This window comes from Hyaena hyaena, unplaced genomic scaffold (assembly GCF_003009895.1).
Source record: "Hyaena hyaena isolate Hyena2069 unplaced genomic scaffold, ASM300989v1 scaffold_183, whole genome shotgun sequence".
Classification (NCBI taxonomy): Eukaryota; Metazoa; Chordata; class Mammalia; order Carnivora; family Hyaenidae; genus Hyaena; species Hyaena hyaena.
This window is the reverse complement of record NW_024080815.1, coordinates 2,697,073-2,711,727: the sequence shown is the minus strand read 5'-3', so window position 1 is coordinate 2,711,727 and position 14,655 is coordinate 2,697,073. Positions and strand designations below refer to the sequence as shown.

The 14,655-nt window shown below is 40.5% G+C and overlaps 1 protein-coding gene across 1 annotated transcript in view; it reads right to left on the bottom strand.

The window, feature by feature from the left end:
- IRAG1 (inositol 1,4,5-triphosphate receptor associated 1) overlaps positions 1 to 14,655 on the bottom strand; it is a 79,293-nt gene that overhangs the window by 40,540 nt on the left and 24,098 nt on the right. Inside the window, exons 8-10 of the mRNA XM_039240876.1 lie at positions 13,088 to 13,705; positions 11,182 to 11,260; positions 1,743 to 1,866 (exon numbers count right to left, since the gene is read on the bottom strand). Coding sequence (XP_039096807.1) covers positions 1,743 to 1,866; positions 11,182 to 11,260; positions 13,088 to 13,705 — 821 coding nt within the window. The remainder of the gene's footprint in view (positions 1 to 1,742; positions 1,867 to 11,181; positions 11,261 to 13,087; positions 13,706 to 14,655) is intronic.

Sequence of the window (14,655 nt, the reverse complement as noted above, 5' to 3'; positions counted from 1 at the left end):
GTTCACTACAGACAAGAGTATCAATTATTGTTTTAGTAATTGTGACAGGCCCGTAGTATAGATGGAAAGGCATTAGGTCTGCAATTAGCCCACGCTGAGTTCATTTCCTGACTCTGTCACTTGCTAGCATGTTGCTTTGCCTCTTTTCCTTCACTGAAGATAAACAAAATCTTCCTTTTCTGCTTCACTAGGTTGTCATAAACAACAAATGATACACAGCATGTAAACATACTCTATAACCTGCAGTGCACTCAGAGTGCTTCTCCTTTAGTTTCCTGCCTCTGGACAGCCCCTCTCTGCCTTCCATGAGATGAACTGGCCCAAGCCACACCCTCCTCCAGCTGTGGATGCAGCCTGCTTCTGACTTGTTTCTGGCACTGTTCCTGATGCTGGTTTAGTTGCTAGGTCCCTCCGAGTATTATCCTGATGACTCTCTTTTAGTTAATGATGGTTTGCAGTTTGAACACATCACACCCCTGGGCAAAACTTGTTTTTCCTTCATATTTACCCCCAAATCAGGGAGTTCTGTTATGTCTGAATGTTCCTCCTAATGGCCTTTCCTCCCAGTGCACTCCCACAACAGTTTAGTCTCCAGGTTGCATGGGCTTGGCAGGATGCATCAATTGCAGGCACCCACCCAATTCCTATTGCTTAGTGCTTCCCTCTCTTCTCTCCTTCATACTCCAAACTGTTTTTCTTATTTTTCAAAATAGGGTTATTCTTTAATACTATGATTATACTACATAATATGTATTTATGTAATTTTGATTTTTATTTAATTTTTATTTTTTTATAGTTTATTGTCAAGTTGGTTTCCAAAAAACACCCAATGCTCATCCCAAAAAATGCCCTTGTTTTTCAATCTAGTTATCAAGAGTGTGTCAGGCGCTGACATGGCTTTAGGTCCCTGCTTGCACACTGTCTCTTTTAGCTAGCGCAGCACCCTACCAATGACAGATCACTTATGACCTCTGTTGTATAAGTGAGGAGGTTGAGGCTTGGTAAGTGAAGTCACTTTCTCCCCACATGTGGAAGAAACTGGTAGTTTCCCAAGCAATCCTTGTGTGACTCCAAATGTTCTACATCTCTATCTATGCAGATATCAGACCTAGAACCTTTGAGTTATGGGTAAGTGGTAGATCTTGAATTGAAACTATGTCTCCTGGGGGCGCCTGGGTGGCTTAGTTGGTTAAGCATCTGACTTCGGCTCAGGTCATGATCTCACAGTTCATGGGTTCGAGCCCCACGTCGGGCTCTGTGCTGACAGCTAGCTCAGAGCCTGGAGTCTGCTTCAGATTCTGTATCTCCCTCTCTCTCTGACCCTCCCCTGCTCACACTGCCTCTCTCTCTGAGAAATAAATAAAACATTAAAAAAAAAAAAAAAGAAACTGTCTCCTGACTCAAAGTCCACTACCCTCTGCTGCCATTAGCCTATGAAACCCACCTGCTCTTTGAGTTGGAACCACCTTACATGGCTTTTTATTATTATTATTATTTTTTTTTTTTTTTACAAATAGTTTATTGTCAAATTAGTTTCCACATAACACCCAGTGCTCATCCCCACAAGTGCATGGCTTTTTATTATTATTTTTATTTTGGATGAATTAGACCTGTCTAGACCATTAGACTTTGACCTTTCTGGGGTCAAAAAATCAAGGCTGGTGCTCCACTGTGTCCTATCAAGAGTCTAACACAGGGCCTACGCAATACAGGGTCTTATGCAACTCATGCCCTGATTTTACCTTCCAGGGAGAGACCTGTGGACCCGCAGTTTGCGCAGCAGCATGTCAGAAATATTGGGCATGACATCCAAGCCACTTTTTGACTCTTCTTCCTCAATACCCGAGGAGAGTTCAGAAGGGAGCCCTGGGGAAAAAAAAAAGTGCTTAACTTATAAAATGTCTGAAATCACAGTAGCACTGTTGGCAACTTGCTTCTGTTGTAAGAACCTAGTTATATGGCAAGGGCTTTATAATTGTAATTTTATTTGCACAATGGACCAATGAACTAGTATTTAATCATCTCATTTTATAGGTAGGTAAGCCAAGACTCAGCAAGGTTCCTAATTAATGTCACAAAACTAGTAAATGGCTTAATCAGATTTTAAACCAATTTCATTTGCTTTAAATTCTAGTTCTTCCCATTGCTCCCCACAGTACCAAGCAGGCTCTCATGTCTGGGTTTCAAGGTTGGTTTCTAGCAACTGGAAGCTGGTTGTTCTTTGGCTATAATGTTTGGAAAAGTCCCCTCTCTTTGGCAGGCTTCTCAGGAGGTTTGTTGCCCAATTATTCTTCCTCAAGTGAACTCAATGGTTCACTTGCTTGTGTCCCACCTAGAAATGGTTCCATATACCCATAGGCAGAAATAGAAACAGGGTTTTTCCAGGGCAAAGTCATTAGATCTTTTACAGATCTCAGAAATTGGTGCCTTCTAGTCAACAGAACCAATGAACAAACTTTTGTTATCTCATAAAACTATCCTGGGGCTGTGCTTTGAAAGCAGAAAAAACAAACCAAGTATTCTCTTTCCCATAAATCTTTTTCCTGTTTGAAGGCAGCTTTTGTACCTCTCTAAAGCTTTCCTTCTCCAAACTCTAGCCTTGTTTCCCAGCTGCTCATTGTGACACACTGTGCACCAAGGCTCCTAGATATCATCCCCTGCCCACACACATTCTGGTTGTTGCTGTAGCAGAGGCCCAGATGTGTCCTAACAAGCTCTTAGTTCAGGAAGATATTGGCAAATGCCCCTGGCATTGACATTTGTTATTCATGCAGCATAGAATCATTATGCCTTATTATGGGCTCACAGTACATTTAGGAATAAAAGCCTCAAATCTTTTACTAGAGCTCTATCAGGAATCTTCATCCCATACAATGGTTACTTTCTATTTGCATGCAGGACTTTATAGTTATCCATGTTCTACCATCTCTCATGGGTTTTGATGCAGTAGATTTCCAACCTGCTTGGTCATTTTCCAGAATTGTAGGCCAGGCTAGAGATCAGGACTATAGGCATACTTGTGGTAGCCATCTAAATGGAGCTAAAATTGGGAGTCATGTGAATTAGAAATTTCTCCAGGGGAGACAATGCAGAGAGAAGAGGAGTTATAGTTTGGCTCAAGTTAAATAATATTTAAGTGTTTTGAGTTTTCCAATAACAGAACAGTGTTCAGGAGTTTCCAGACACTCAAGGTATCCCAGCAATGTCTGGTGGGCTTTCTGTCATAAATGAGGTAGTTAGTGATCCTTCTTTGGATAAAAGATTAGACTAGATGTTCTTTTAGTAACCTGTCATCTCTTGGGCTCTGTTCTGGCAGTTACTGCTTTCTGACATTTCCACGTAACAGATGGTAAACTCTAGGATGCCTTTGGCCTCACTGTACCTTGATGTATTCACTACATGAATAACAAATGTCTGCCCCCAGCAGAGAAATAATTAAGCACTGGACTCCTGAGATATCTATATGATTGAGTGCATCATACAAGATCTAATAATTAAGTGGAAGCCATACCAGGGGCTTTTACCTAGAGAAGTCACCTAGGTTGAGCCTCCCCTCCCCCACCAAAAAAAAGTAACTAGCAAAGCCTTCGAGCCCTGCTAAGATGACTGTCTGAAGGGTGATCCCAGAGCTGGTGGATCCTAGAACCAGCCACCCTCCTACTGAACTCAACAAAAGTGACAATAACAAAAAATTTTAACACCCAACTATAAATATACCACCAACTCTCAAATATATGAAAACATAATAATCCTTAAAAATAATGTTTGAGCAAACAAAACTTACTAGGAATAAATGTAGAGCTCCCGCCCTTGATAGCCCTTTTTTCTTCCCTCAAAGAATCATTACTGAGAGGAAGATGTATGAGGAAAAATTCTGAGAGTGTAATACCACAGAATGAGAAGGGAAGTGGACTGAGGGGGCTGAGTAGGCAGCCTCCAGAGGAGAGTCTGAAAGTTTCTTCAGAGTGGAAGGATCTCCATACCACTGCAACAATACTCCACCAAGAGAAAATCTGCCTGTGCTGCTATTTGCTTTTCTTACTGAGTAGGAAGGGAGAGGAAAGGCAGAATGATTGCACAGCATTCTACCAGAGCTGATTATCTCAAACAATGTGGAGGGATTTACCAGAAAGTAAGACAAAAGAAAAAAATAAATAAAACAAACCCATTCACTAAAGTGAGGGCAGGAGACATATGGAAAGCCCCAGTTGAAGCTGCCCTCCATCTCTGATCACCACTTCTGAGAAGTAGCATAGTGGCCACATTCCTTGGATTTTGTCTATTTTTCCCTTCCTCTATCTGGCACAAGAGTTAGAGTGGCTGCTGGGAATAGTTGAGTCAAGTCTGGAAAATAAACACCTGGGCAGATTGTCTCTACAATAATAATCCATAACCTACCACTACCCACCCAAAAGAATAAGATATGCCCAAATAGTGGTGTCATAAACTCACACATTGAACTATGAACAAAGTTATAGAAAAAGAGCAGAAACCATTCCCACGAACACCACTACCCACAACTCCATCTGAACTTACCCTTTTACCTACCACCCAAGTGGTAACAAAGCAGTTACAACAGGGATAACAGAGATCTCAAATAAAGTAGGAAGGGGTCAATGAAAATTGACCTACACAATATATCTAGATAAAGAGAAAAATCCAGGTGAAAATATTTATATCAAAAAGAAATAAAATGAAAACAAATGGCATGGCAACTATACACAAATGCTGTAGTCAAAAGGGGAAGGAAAGAAGAGAGGAAAGTATAAAGGAAAGAAGAAAGAAAACATGTAGGAAGAAGACATGTCAGGATGGAAGCATAGATTTAAGAAACACATCAAAAATGCAGTTTTGTGGAAAATGTATACCACAAATGCTTTGACTCAGAAGTTAGAACCTGAAGAAAATGAAAATAGGAAATCAGAAGTGAGATGAGAGGATCACACAAAGATGGAAGATTACAATTTGAAGAAATAAATTGGAGATTAAAATAACAGAACTAAGGAAAAATTATAAAAATATAGAACTAATCAATATGCTGGAAATATGAAAGAATTAAATAGATATGGCCTCAAACTGAATTAGTAGGAGGGTGGGGGAGATTGAGATCAACACAGGGGATTCAAAGAAAGAAAGAATGAAGTATTTAGAGATTAAATAGTAGACCTGTAGTTGAGATATTGGTGAGAAATTTACAGATTATGGTGTCTCTGAACTAGTGAATGAAACAAAAGAACATATTCAAAGATATAAGAAAAAATTCCCTCAGTTGGGGGGAAAGCTGAATTTGCAGATTGAAAGAGTATGCCATGTAAAGGAGAAAAAATATATATGGATAAAGAAGTGCTTCTCCAACTACCCTCACAGAAAGAGTAAGCCCATCTACAGAGAGAGGTGAAGATTGAGGGGTACTAGAAATTAGCAGTCTCAGACTTCTCTACAACATTAAACACAGTACAACAACATCGCACTTAGCTAGCACACTAGAGTTCCACAACCTGAATTATAGGAATTAAAATGTATCCCAGGTTTCTCCTGGAATGAAGACCAATATCACATAAAAACATTATACCAGCACATGAAGTAGGTATTATGGTAATATTATTATACCTATTTTATAGATGAGCAAACTGAGCCATCTAGAGAATAAGAAGATTGCCCAACACTATGAAACTAGTAAGTGTGGAAGCTTGAGCTCTTAACCACCCAGATCCTAGAAATGAGAGAAAACTGGGAGGGAGGGTACGTTTATTGAACACCTAGTATGGGTAATTTTCTTTTTAAAGTTTGGTGTTTATAGGAGTTAAATTTATTTAACTGATAATTTTACTTCTAAGATCCATCTCATTGCCTGTTAGTATTGGATAGTGATGTGGATAATGAGTGAGTAGTGAGGTGTTACTGTAGGTAGTGGATATCTAAATTGATTTAGTTTTTTTTTTTAAATATTTTTAAATTTATTTCTAGGAGAGAGAGAGACAGCGTGAGCAGGGGAGGGTCAGGAGAGAGAGGGAGACACAGACTCTGAAATTGGCTCCAGGCTCTGAGCTGGCAGTCAGCACAGAGCCCGACGTGGGGCTCGAACCCACGAACCGCGAGATCATGACCTAAGCGAAAGTCGGACGCTTAACCGACTAAGCCACCCAGGTGCCCCTAAATTGATTTAGTTTTTTAAAGTTAACCTGGAAATATATATATTATATCATATCATTTATTATATTAAAATATAAATGCCTTTTGATCAAGAAATTCCACTTCTAAGATATTATCCCTTGGCAAAACTTATGTATTTCTATAAAGATACATCTAAGAATGTTCGTTATAACATTGTTTACAATAGAGAGTGTAAACAATCTAATATTAATATGAAATGGCTGAAACAATCTATATATTTCCTCATACCATAGAATATTACAAAGCAGTTAAAAAATAAAAAATTCCATTAAATAACAAACTAAGTATATTGTTATGTAAAAAGCACAATGTGACAAAGGTACCTGCTCATCCACCCAAATCTGCCTGTCCTGCTTCTGTGTGAATGGAGTTCAGTCTGGAAGTTGGGCCAGCAGCCACTTAGTGATGACGTTCTCCAGAATCCCTTGATGTTAGGTATGGCCACAACCACATCGTCACCAGTGAATTGGGAGCTAAAATGATGTGTGTAACTCCCACCCTATTATTGAAAAAAGGGGGCGGGCCCACTCTGGCCTTCCACTCTTTCTCCTTTCCACAAACTGGAACACAAATTTCCCCACAATCCAGCTTTGATCATGTATAACACCCCAGGGGATGGCAAAATGACAACAGAGAAAAAACCAAGGTCCCTGAACAGTTATGTAGAGCAGAGCCGCCTGCTAACCTGACAGCTTGCCTTAGAATCATTACCCAAGGCTGAGACAATCTTCTCTATCCTATAGATTATCATACTTTGGGGCCTCTATGTCATAGCATCTTAGATTTTATCTTAACTAATGCCGGAATGTTGCAGAATACTTTAAAGGAAATACTTCTATAGAAAATTTGGTATTATACATAAAAGAAAATACAACATGGCCAGATGAGTTTTATTCCAGGACCACAAAGGTTTATTTCTAAATATGGAAATTTATTAATAATATTAAATGATATAATTAACATGATTCTTTCAATAGATATCCAAACCAAATTGATAAAATTTATCAGAAATATTGAAACTTTAAACCTAAGAGTATTTCCTTAAAATAATAAAAATATAAATATAAAGTAATATACTATATGAAATGTATTTTTACATTTTATATATTTTTATCTTTTATTACATTTTATATATTTTTCTATTTAGTAATATAAAATGTCATATAATAATAATAAACTGAAATAATATATCTATTTAAGAATTAGACACAACACAATCCTTCAAAGAAAAACACAAAAACAATTCAATTAAAAACAGAAATAAGGCAAATGTTCTCCTTACCGCCATTATCATATTAGAGAATGTCGCCAAAGTATAAAACATAGACAGATACACAAGAGAAGTACACACATACATGCAGAAACACACAGCGAGGACAAGCAGTGAATTCCATGAAAGAAAAATAACAGATTGTGAATGTGAAAAACACATTGTGCAAAGTGGTCAAGAGCTTTTGGACTTGGTAACATTTGGGTTCTGATCCTGGCTTTAGCAATTAACAACCAAGTAAACTTAACTTCCCTGGGCCTCAATTTCCTCATTTGTAAAATGGGTCTAAATAGTACAGCCTACCTCTTAGGATTGCTGTGAACATTATGTGAAATGCTATCAAATATTAGCCTAGGCTAGTACCTTGGATGTAGTAATTACCCTGGTTATAGTAATAGTGCTAGTTAGTCACTGTAGAATCCCTCTACCATTTGTTAATATACAAGGAACATGTATAGTAGCAAGAAGCATTCATTTATGCCACTAATTATCAGCTAGGAAAATCTAATGAAAAAGAGTCTTCTTCATAAACAAGTAAAATTATACATCACATAGAATGTGTCCCAATAAGTAAAATGGGAGACCTGTACAGAGAATGTTAAGTCTTTTAAAGGAAAAAGGAAGGAATTCTCAATAGAGGGACAAACCATATATTTGAGTGAGAACTAAATGTTTTCAAAGTAAGTAATTTAAAACTCTATAAACTGTAAAACAAACAAAACTAGGATAGTTCTTCTGAATCCAATGTGTAGCATTAGAGCAATCGCAATTAAAATGTTGTATAAAATGGTATAAATTTCACTTAGAGAAATAGGTAGGTAAGAGGCAAAACTAGAAAAGACTTGTAATCCTTGAATCTTAGATTAAAGTTAAGAGCCTTCTGAGGTCCTCTCTAGTCCAAGAGAGAACGGAGGTTGAAGAACATATTTAAAGACTCTGTCAGTTGGTTCCTGAACTGGGACATTAACTCAAGTCTCCTGACTTTTTGTCCAGTTGTTCTTTGCATTATTTTGCACTGAATCTTTATATCTAGGACATAATGAATATTCTGAGAAAGAAGATCAATGAGAGAGAAGTAACCTCACTACATACTAGAACATATTATATGGCAGCAGTAAGTAAAATGGCACAGTATTGATCAGAATAAAACAGAATCAAGGGCCCAGAACTAGTATTTGAGATATATATATATAAAGAATGTAGTATATGATTGTCTAAGCCACAAGATAGCAAGAAATATACATATTATCAAAGTATTATCGAGGTAACAAGATCTTAAATCTCTAAATAACTAATATCTTAAAATAAATTTCACAGGTATTAGCAAAAAATAGATCAAACTATAAACTATTAGAAAATAGATTTTCTGGGGTGCCTGGGTGGCTTAGTTGGTTAAGCGTCCGACTTCAGCTCAGGTCATGATCTCACGATTCATGGGTTTGAGCCCTGCATCAGGCTCTGTGCTGACAGCTAGCTCAGAGCCTGGAGCTTGTTTCAGATTCTGTGTCTCCCTCTCTCTCTGACCCTCCTCTGCTCATGCTGCCTCTCTCTCTCTCTCTCAGAAATAAATAAAACATTAAAAAGAAAAAAGAAAATAGATTTGCTATCCCAATTAAGGAGAAGTAATCTTCTTATAATGATTTAAATAATGGAAGACTTCTCAAAGGAAAAGATAGACAAAGATGATTTTAAGACCTTTATAATCTGAAATAACAAAACCTGTTAAATGAAAAATGATAGAATGAAAAAGTATTGAGAAAAATACAAATCCAAAAGAAGATATAAGATTTGTGAATATTTATGCACCTAACATAAGACAAATATTAACAGACCTAAAGGGAGAAATTTTCAGCACTTCAATTATAGTAAGGATCTTTAATGCCCCCTATTTCATCATAGATAGATTATCCAGAGAGAAAAATCAATAAGGAAACATTGGCTTTATATGACACATTAGACCAGTTGGACCTAAAAGACATACACAGAACATTCCACGCAAAAGCGATACAATACATATTCTTCTCAAGAGCACATGGAACATTCTCCAGGATAGATCATATGTTAGGGCAGAAGGCAAGTCTCAATAAATTTAAGAAGTCTGATATTATATCAAGCATTTTTTCCAACCATAATGGTATGAAACTGGAAATCATTTACAAGAAAAAAATATAGTCAGTGAAAGGTTAATATCTATAGGGTTTACATATGTTACCAACAAAAAAGAAACCAACAAAAACCCTAAGGCCCAAATGGACACTTGGATAAAGAGATGAAAAGCTAATCTACCCAATAAGAAAAAAACAGAGTAAATAAATATTTAAAATGCTTAAATTTGAACTTGCTTGCTAGCAAATTAATTGAAGTAATAGCAAAGTGGCATTTATTGATTATCTGGTTGTTATTGTATTCTGGCCCGTAAGGAGTAAAAGCAAAGCAAAGTCCAGTGCTGGTAGTTCTTAGGAGGAAGAGTCCTCACTCAGTCTTTGCAGGTAGCATTCTACATTGGAAGCAATTTAGTAAATGCAAATGTTTCTATACTTTGACCCAATGAATCTCAAGCCTGAAAATTTATCCCAATAGAGTAACTTAAAGGAAGGAAGAAAGAAAACACAAGTACCAAGTTGTTTAAAGTAGGGTGGTTAATCATAGTTAAAGGAACTGTAAACATCTGAAGTACCCAACAATAGATACATCAATACAAAAGATATATTCATCAAATGATAAATAAAAGGACAAGTCAAAATGTATGGAATTGGTTATGAAATAAGTATTAAAAGTAGAAACGGGAAATTATATCTACACAATCAAATCAATTGTGAAAAAATTATAAATACAGGTAAATACTGGAAAGAATAAACATTGCTTTTTTCGGAATTTATGGGGTTATGGGAGAAATTTTAAGAGAAACTTTCCTAGTGTTTTGAATCTTCTTTAATAAGCAAATTAAAAATTAAAAGTAGAAAAGTATATAATATTCTTCCAGAAATTTCCTCTACAAGTGGCTAATTTTTTAAGTTAGTACTTTAAAAAAATTGTTGGATATTTTACTTCTGAGAATCTTGTTAATGTTGAATAGGTTGGTGTTAGTTAACTATATTTCAGATTAGGGCTTCCAACATGGTTGGTGGCACCCTGGACATGCTTACACAACAAGCCTTAGGCAGAAAGCTTCTGTGCTGAGACTGACCACAGGTAGCATGACCCATAGAAGAGGTGAGCCAGGAGAATGGGGGAAGGGAGGGAGGCAGGGGACCCAAAGTCTTATTTTCTGAAAATCAGTCTGGCAGGGTGGATAGGTGGGGACTTGAAGGGCCAGGGAGGAAAGGGCTGGGGTCTGTACTTTGTGGCGACAGCAAATTAGAAAGCAAGAGATGACTCTGATGTCTTGAAAAGAGGAACTGTTCTATTTGGGTAGCTTCCTGGGTGTGAGAGGAAAAGGAAGTGTCAAAAGTTCAGGCCTGGGTCACCCTTTCAGGCCTACTAAGTGCTAACGAGGCTCAGAGGGGTCTGGTTGGAAGGAGACAAGTTTAGAGGTTCTCTGAGTGGGCAGGAAACAATCTGATTCATTCATTTATCTGCAAATATTTACTGAGGGCCTGCTTTGTGTTTGGCCCACACTTGCCAATGGGACAAAGGCCCTGACAGGAAGTCTAGTATTTACACATTCACCTTCTTTAATCTGGCGAAAATGAATCCAGCACTGGCTTGAGAAGAACATCTGCCCCGACCCCACCTACCTTTTTCCTGCTCAGCCGCTTCACTAAGGTCTGGAAGCTTGAGCCCCACTAAGTTCTGATTTCTTATCAGGATGTGCTCCTTTTTAGGAAAAGAAGAAAACAACATTTTGATGATATCATCAGGCTGAACTCTTCTCTCGGTTCTGTCTTTGGCCCTGTGTTTACTCAGCCTCATATGGGAGGTACTAGGGGCAGCCTCAGAGGTGGGTACAGTCATGACATGTGACATATGAAAGGCATCTGGAAGACTGCTCCTGTCCCAGCCCGTAAAGGTGCCTGAAACCTTAGCACCACATTCCTTAAGAGTTGTCCTTGGCATGGTCTGATTTTTAAATAAACCTGTGGGCTTCTGGGCAAATGAGCTCCAGCCACACTGTGGCTGAGAGCTATACAACAAACAGAAGCAGATCTCAGGACTCTGGGGACAAGATGGTCCCCTGGCTGTGTATGAAGCGTCTGCTGGAAATGATCTTTGTTGAGCTCATGACTGTGCTTCGAGCTGGCTAGAGCTTCTCCTGCTGTTTAGGGCAGTGAATGCCCACTTCCAGGGGGCATTCCAGTTCCCCAGTGGCCTGTTAGTGTGTCCTTGATTTGTTAAACTCTCCAGACAAATGAGGCTTGGGAATTGCTGCTCCACCATACTGCCTGGGGCCTCACCAGTCAAAGCCCAGGAGAGATGGGGATGCTGACCACATGTATATGGTACAGGAAGGCTCACACCTGCTCCAAATCAATCAGTACCAGACCAGCGCTTCCAATGTCTGTCAGATCTCCTCACCCCTTGTTACTTGTGCTTATAAAGGCATTTTCAGTCTCATGTGTAGTAGGGGCTACTTGACCCTGCATAAAGAAGGAAGGGGAGGGGCCAGCAGAGGGTGCTTATGGCCCAAATGAAAGTAATTAGCCATGGCCCTTTACCTGTTTCCTTAGCAGCTCCCTGGAGCCCTTAATTCAGAACATCATGGAAAGTTTCTGAATAGTAATGAAGGTTTCTGAATAGAACACGTTGCAACATATCCCTGCTAGCACAGAAACCTCCTCTCTTGTGCTTGACCACTATCAGATACCTCTTTTCCTTCCCCATCTCACACCCATTCTGCAGGGGAGCCAGGAGAGCCTTGTCCAGTTCTGGCCATGAGGGTGCTAAGTCCCACCCCATGGAGTCCCAGTTGTCTTGACCTGTGGCCTGGGTTGGCCCTCTGGGGAAGAGAGGACTGGGTAATGATTCCTTTGTCCTGTTAACCTTTCTTGCTCCCACACCCTGTCTCTGTCCCCTACGTCGCTGGATACTCCCAATATCCCCCTGCATTGGCTGACAGCCCCATGAGAGACTACTGTGCCTAGTTTGATGGCCAGTGAACATTGAGGACATCACAGACATTGGAAGAAATTCATCACAGGGGGAGCAGTCCCTCATGGCCATCATTATCCTTGAAGATGGATTTGAGGCCCTTTGTTAACAGGCATCAGGAAGGAAATCTGGGGGCCCTGACAAAGGGAAAAGCTATTCCATCCTTGCCTACCCCAGTCCTAGGCATGACAAGGTGCTCCATCAAGGGCTTCCTGTTTATGAGCTTCCAGCTCTGGCTGGAAGGGAAAACACAGCCCAGTACTGAGGGCCCATGTGCCCCTCCGTATAACTTCCTTAAAATGTGGCTTCATACGGCTTTGTGTGGCAACTATATCCCACACTGACCTTACCCTAGTAAGTGAGATAAAAGCCCCTGAAACTGGCATTTATGAAGAAGAGGCTGCACAGTGGTCCTGATTTGTGGGGAAGCTTAGGGCCCTATAAGGCCCAAATCCAGGCCAGAACTATCCTGCCCCAGGTCTAGCTCAGCCCAGAGGTCTGCAGCTCAGGAAGGACCTGTAGTGCACCCTTCCCAGCTGGCCCTCAGGAACCCACCTCTCGGAGCTTAGTCAGTTTCTGCATCCTCACTGGCTGCACTTGTATCTGAAAATCTTTGAGTCCAGGTGCCTTGGCCAGCTTGCTGCCAGCTTTGCCTGAAAAACGCTTCTCTTCCTCTGCCAGAGGCAGCTTGGCAAGTACTTTCTGCAGCCGGGGGCCAGGTTCTTCAGGACCACTGTCCCTGGAGACCCCCCGCAGTAGGGGCGGCCGGGAAGCAGGGGGCCACAGCTCAGCTTTGGAGCCAAACTTTGACCCTGTCGGCTCTCCAGCTGTATCTTTTCCCTCGGGGGTCAGGGGAACCACCCCTCCAGATCCCTGGGCTGGACCTCTAGGCAGAGGGCTGCCCTCCCTGGCTGTCTTCAGAAGCGCCTTTCCCAGCTCATTTTCAGCAGAACCAGGCTGAGGGCTATTCAAGGCCATTTTCCCACCACTGCCTATGCCAGAAGCTGAGCCCTTGTGTGTGGCCTCAGAGCACAGGAGGGGATCACAGTTTTCCTTTTGTTCAATTGCAATCTCTTTGGACTTCTCAGTTGTGGAAGAACGAGGAGTCAGCTTGCCCTGAGACACTTTCCTCTGGTCATTCTGCTTCCGGTCAGCTAGCCCTTTGGAGACATTCTGAAAGAGACAAGGTACAGCTAGAACTCTAGAGGCAGCCTGGAGAGGAAAGAAGTGTGGCCACTTCCACTATGGGGTCTCTGCCTCCACAGACCTGCTAAGGGGCCTGTGTGTTTGTGTGTGTGTGTGTGCATTAAGTGCTAGGGGAGGGCTTCTGTCATATCTGAACCAGTAAAGGGGATCCACAGACAAGACTGAGGTCTGTAAAACAGATAGGACAAGGGGACCTGCCATTTACAATTTGCCAAGAACTTCCCAAGGGCTAGGATCTGTGGAGGACAGTGGAATAGAGGGCAGATTGGGGGCAGTCACAAGTTTTGGCCTTGACTCAGTTGCTCTAGTTTCTAGTCCTGATTCTTCCTGGCAAGGACCTTAACTCTTAGGGACTCAGTTTCTCATCAGATTTGTGAAACCTCTGGAATTAGTGAAAATGTATATGTGTGTTTATGTTTGTGTGTTGCATTTTTCTGGGAAGAGAATCCACATCTTTCAATAATTTCACAGCAAGTTGATCTGAAAGAGGTTAAGGATCATTGGACCAGGTGATTCTTGCAAAAGTGATATCTTTCTTATTTCATTTCCCAAGGGAAACCTGCTTGTGAGTATTTGTGTGGCTATCTTGTATGAGTACTGAAACTCTCCCAGAGGACTCTATTCCAGCTCCAGTTCTAGATGATATTATATTTTATGCTGCCCTCAACACAACCTTGAGCACTTTGCTCTGAGTAGGGGTGGGACCCTTCTAATGCTCATCAGCAAAGATAAGGTTTTCTAAGCTGCCCCAAGGAAGAATCCCAACTAGGCACTGGAACTTTACTGCACTTTTCATCAGAGCTGACAAAAGCAGCAGTCTTACCTGACTGCTGCTGGGCCTAGTATTCCCCCTAGTTTCTGGTCAGTGGCCTGATTAAGGGTGCAGGGATATAGGCAGGACCACCATGGAGGTGACC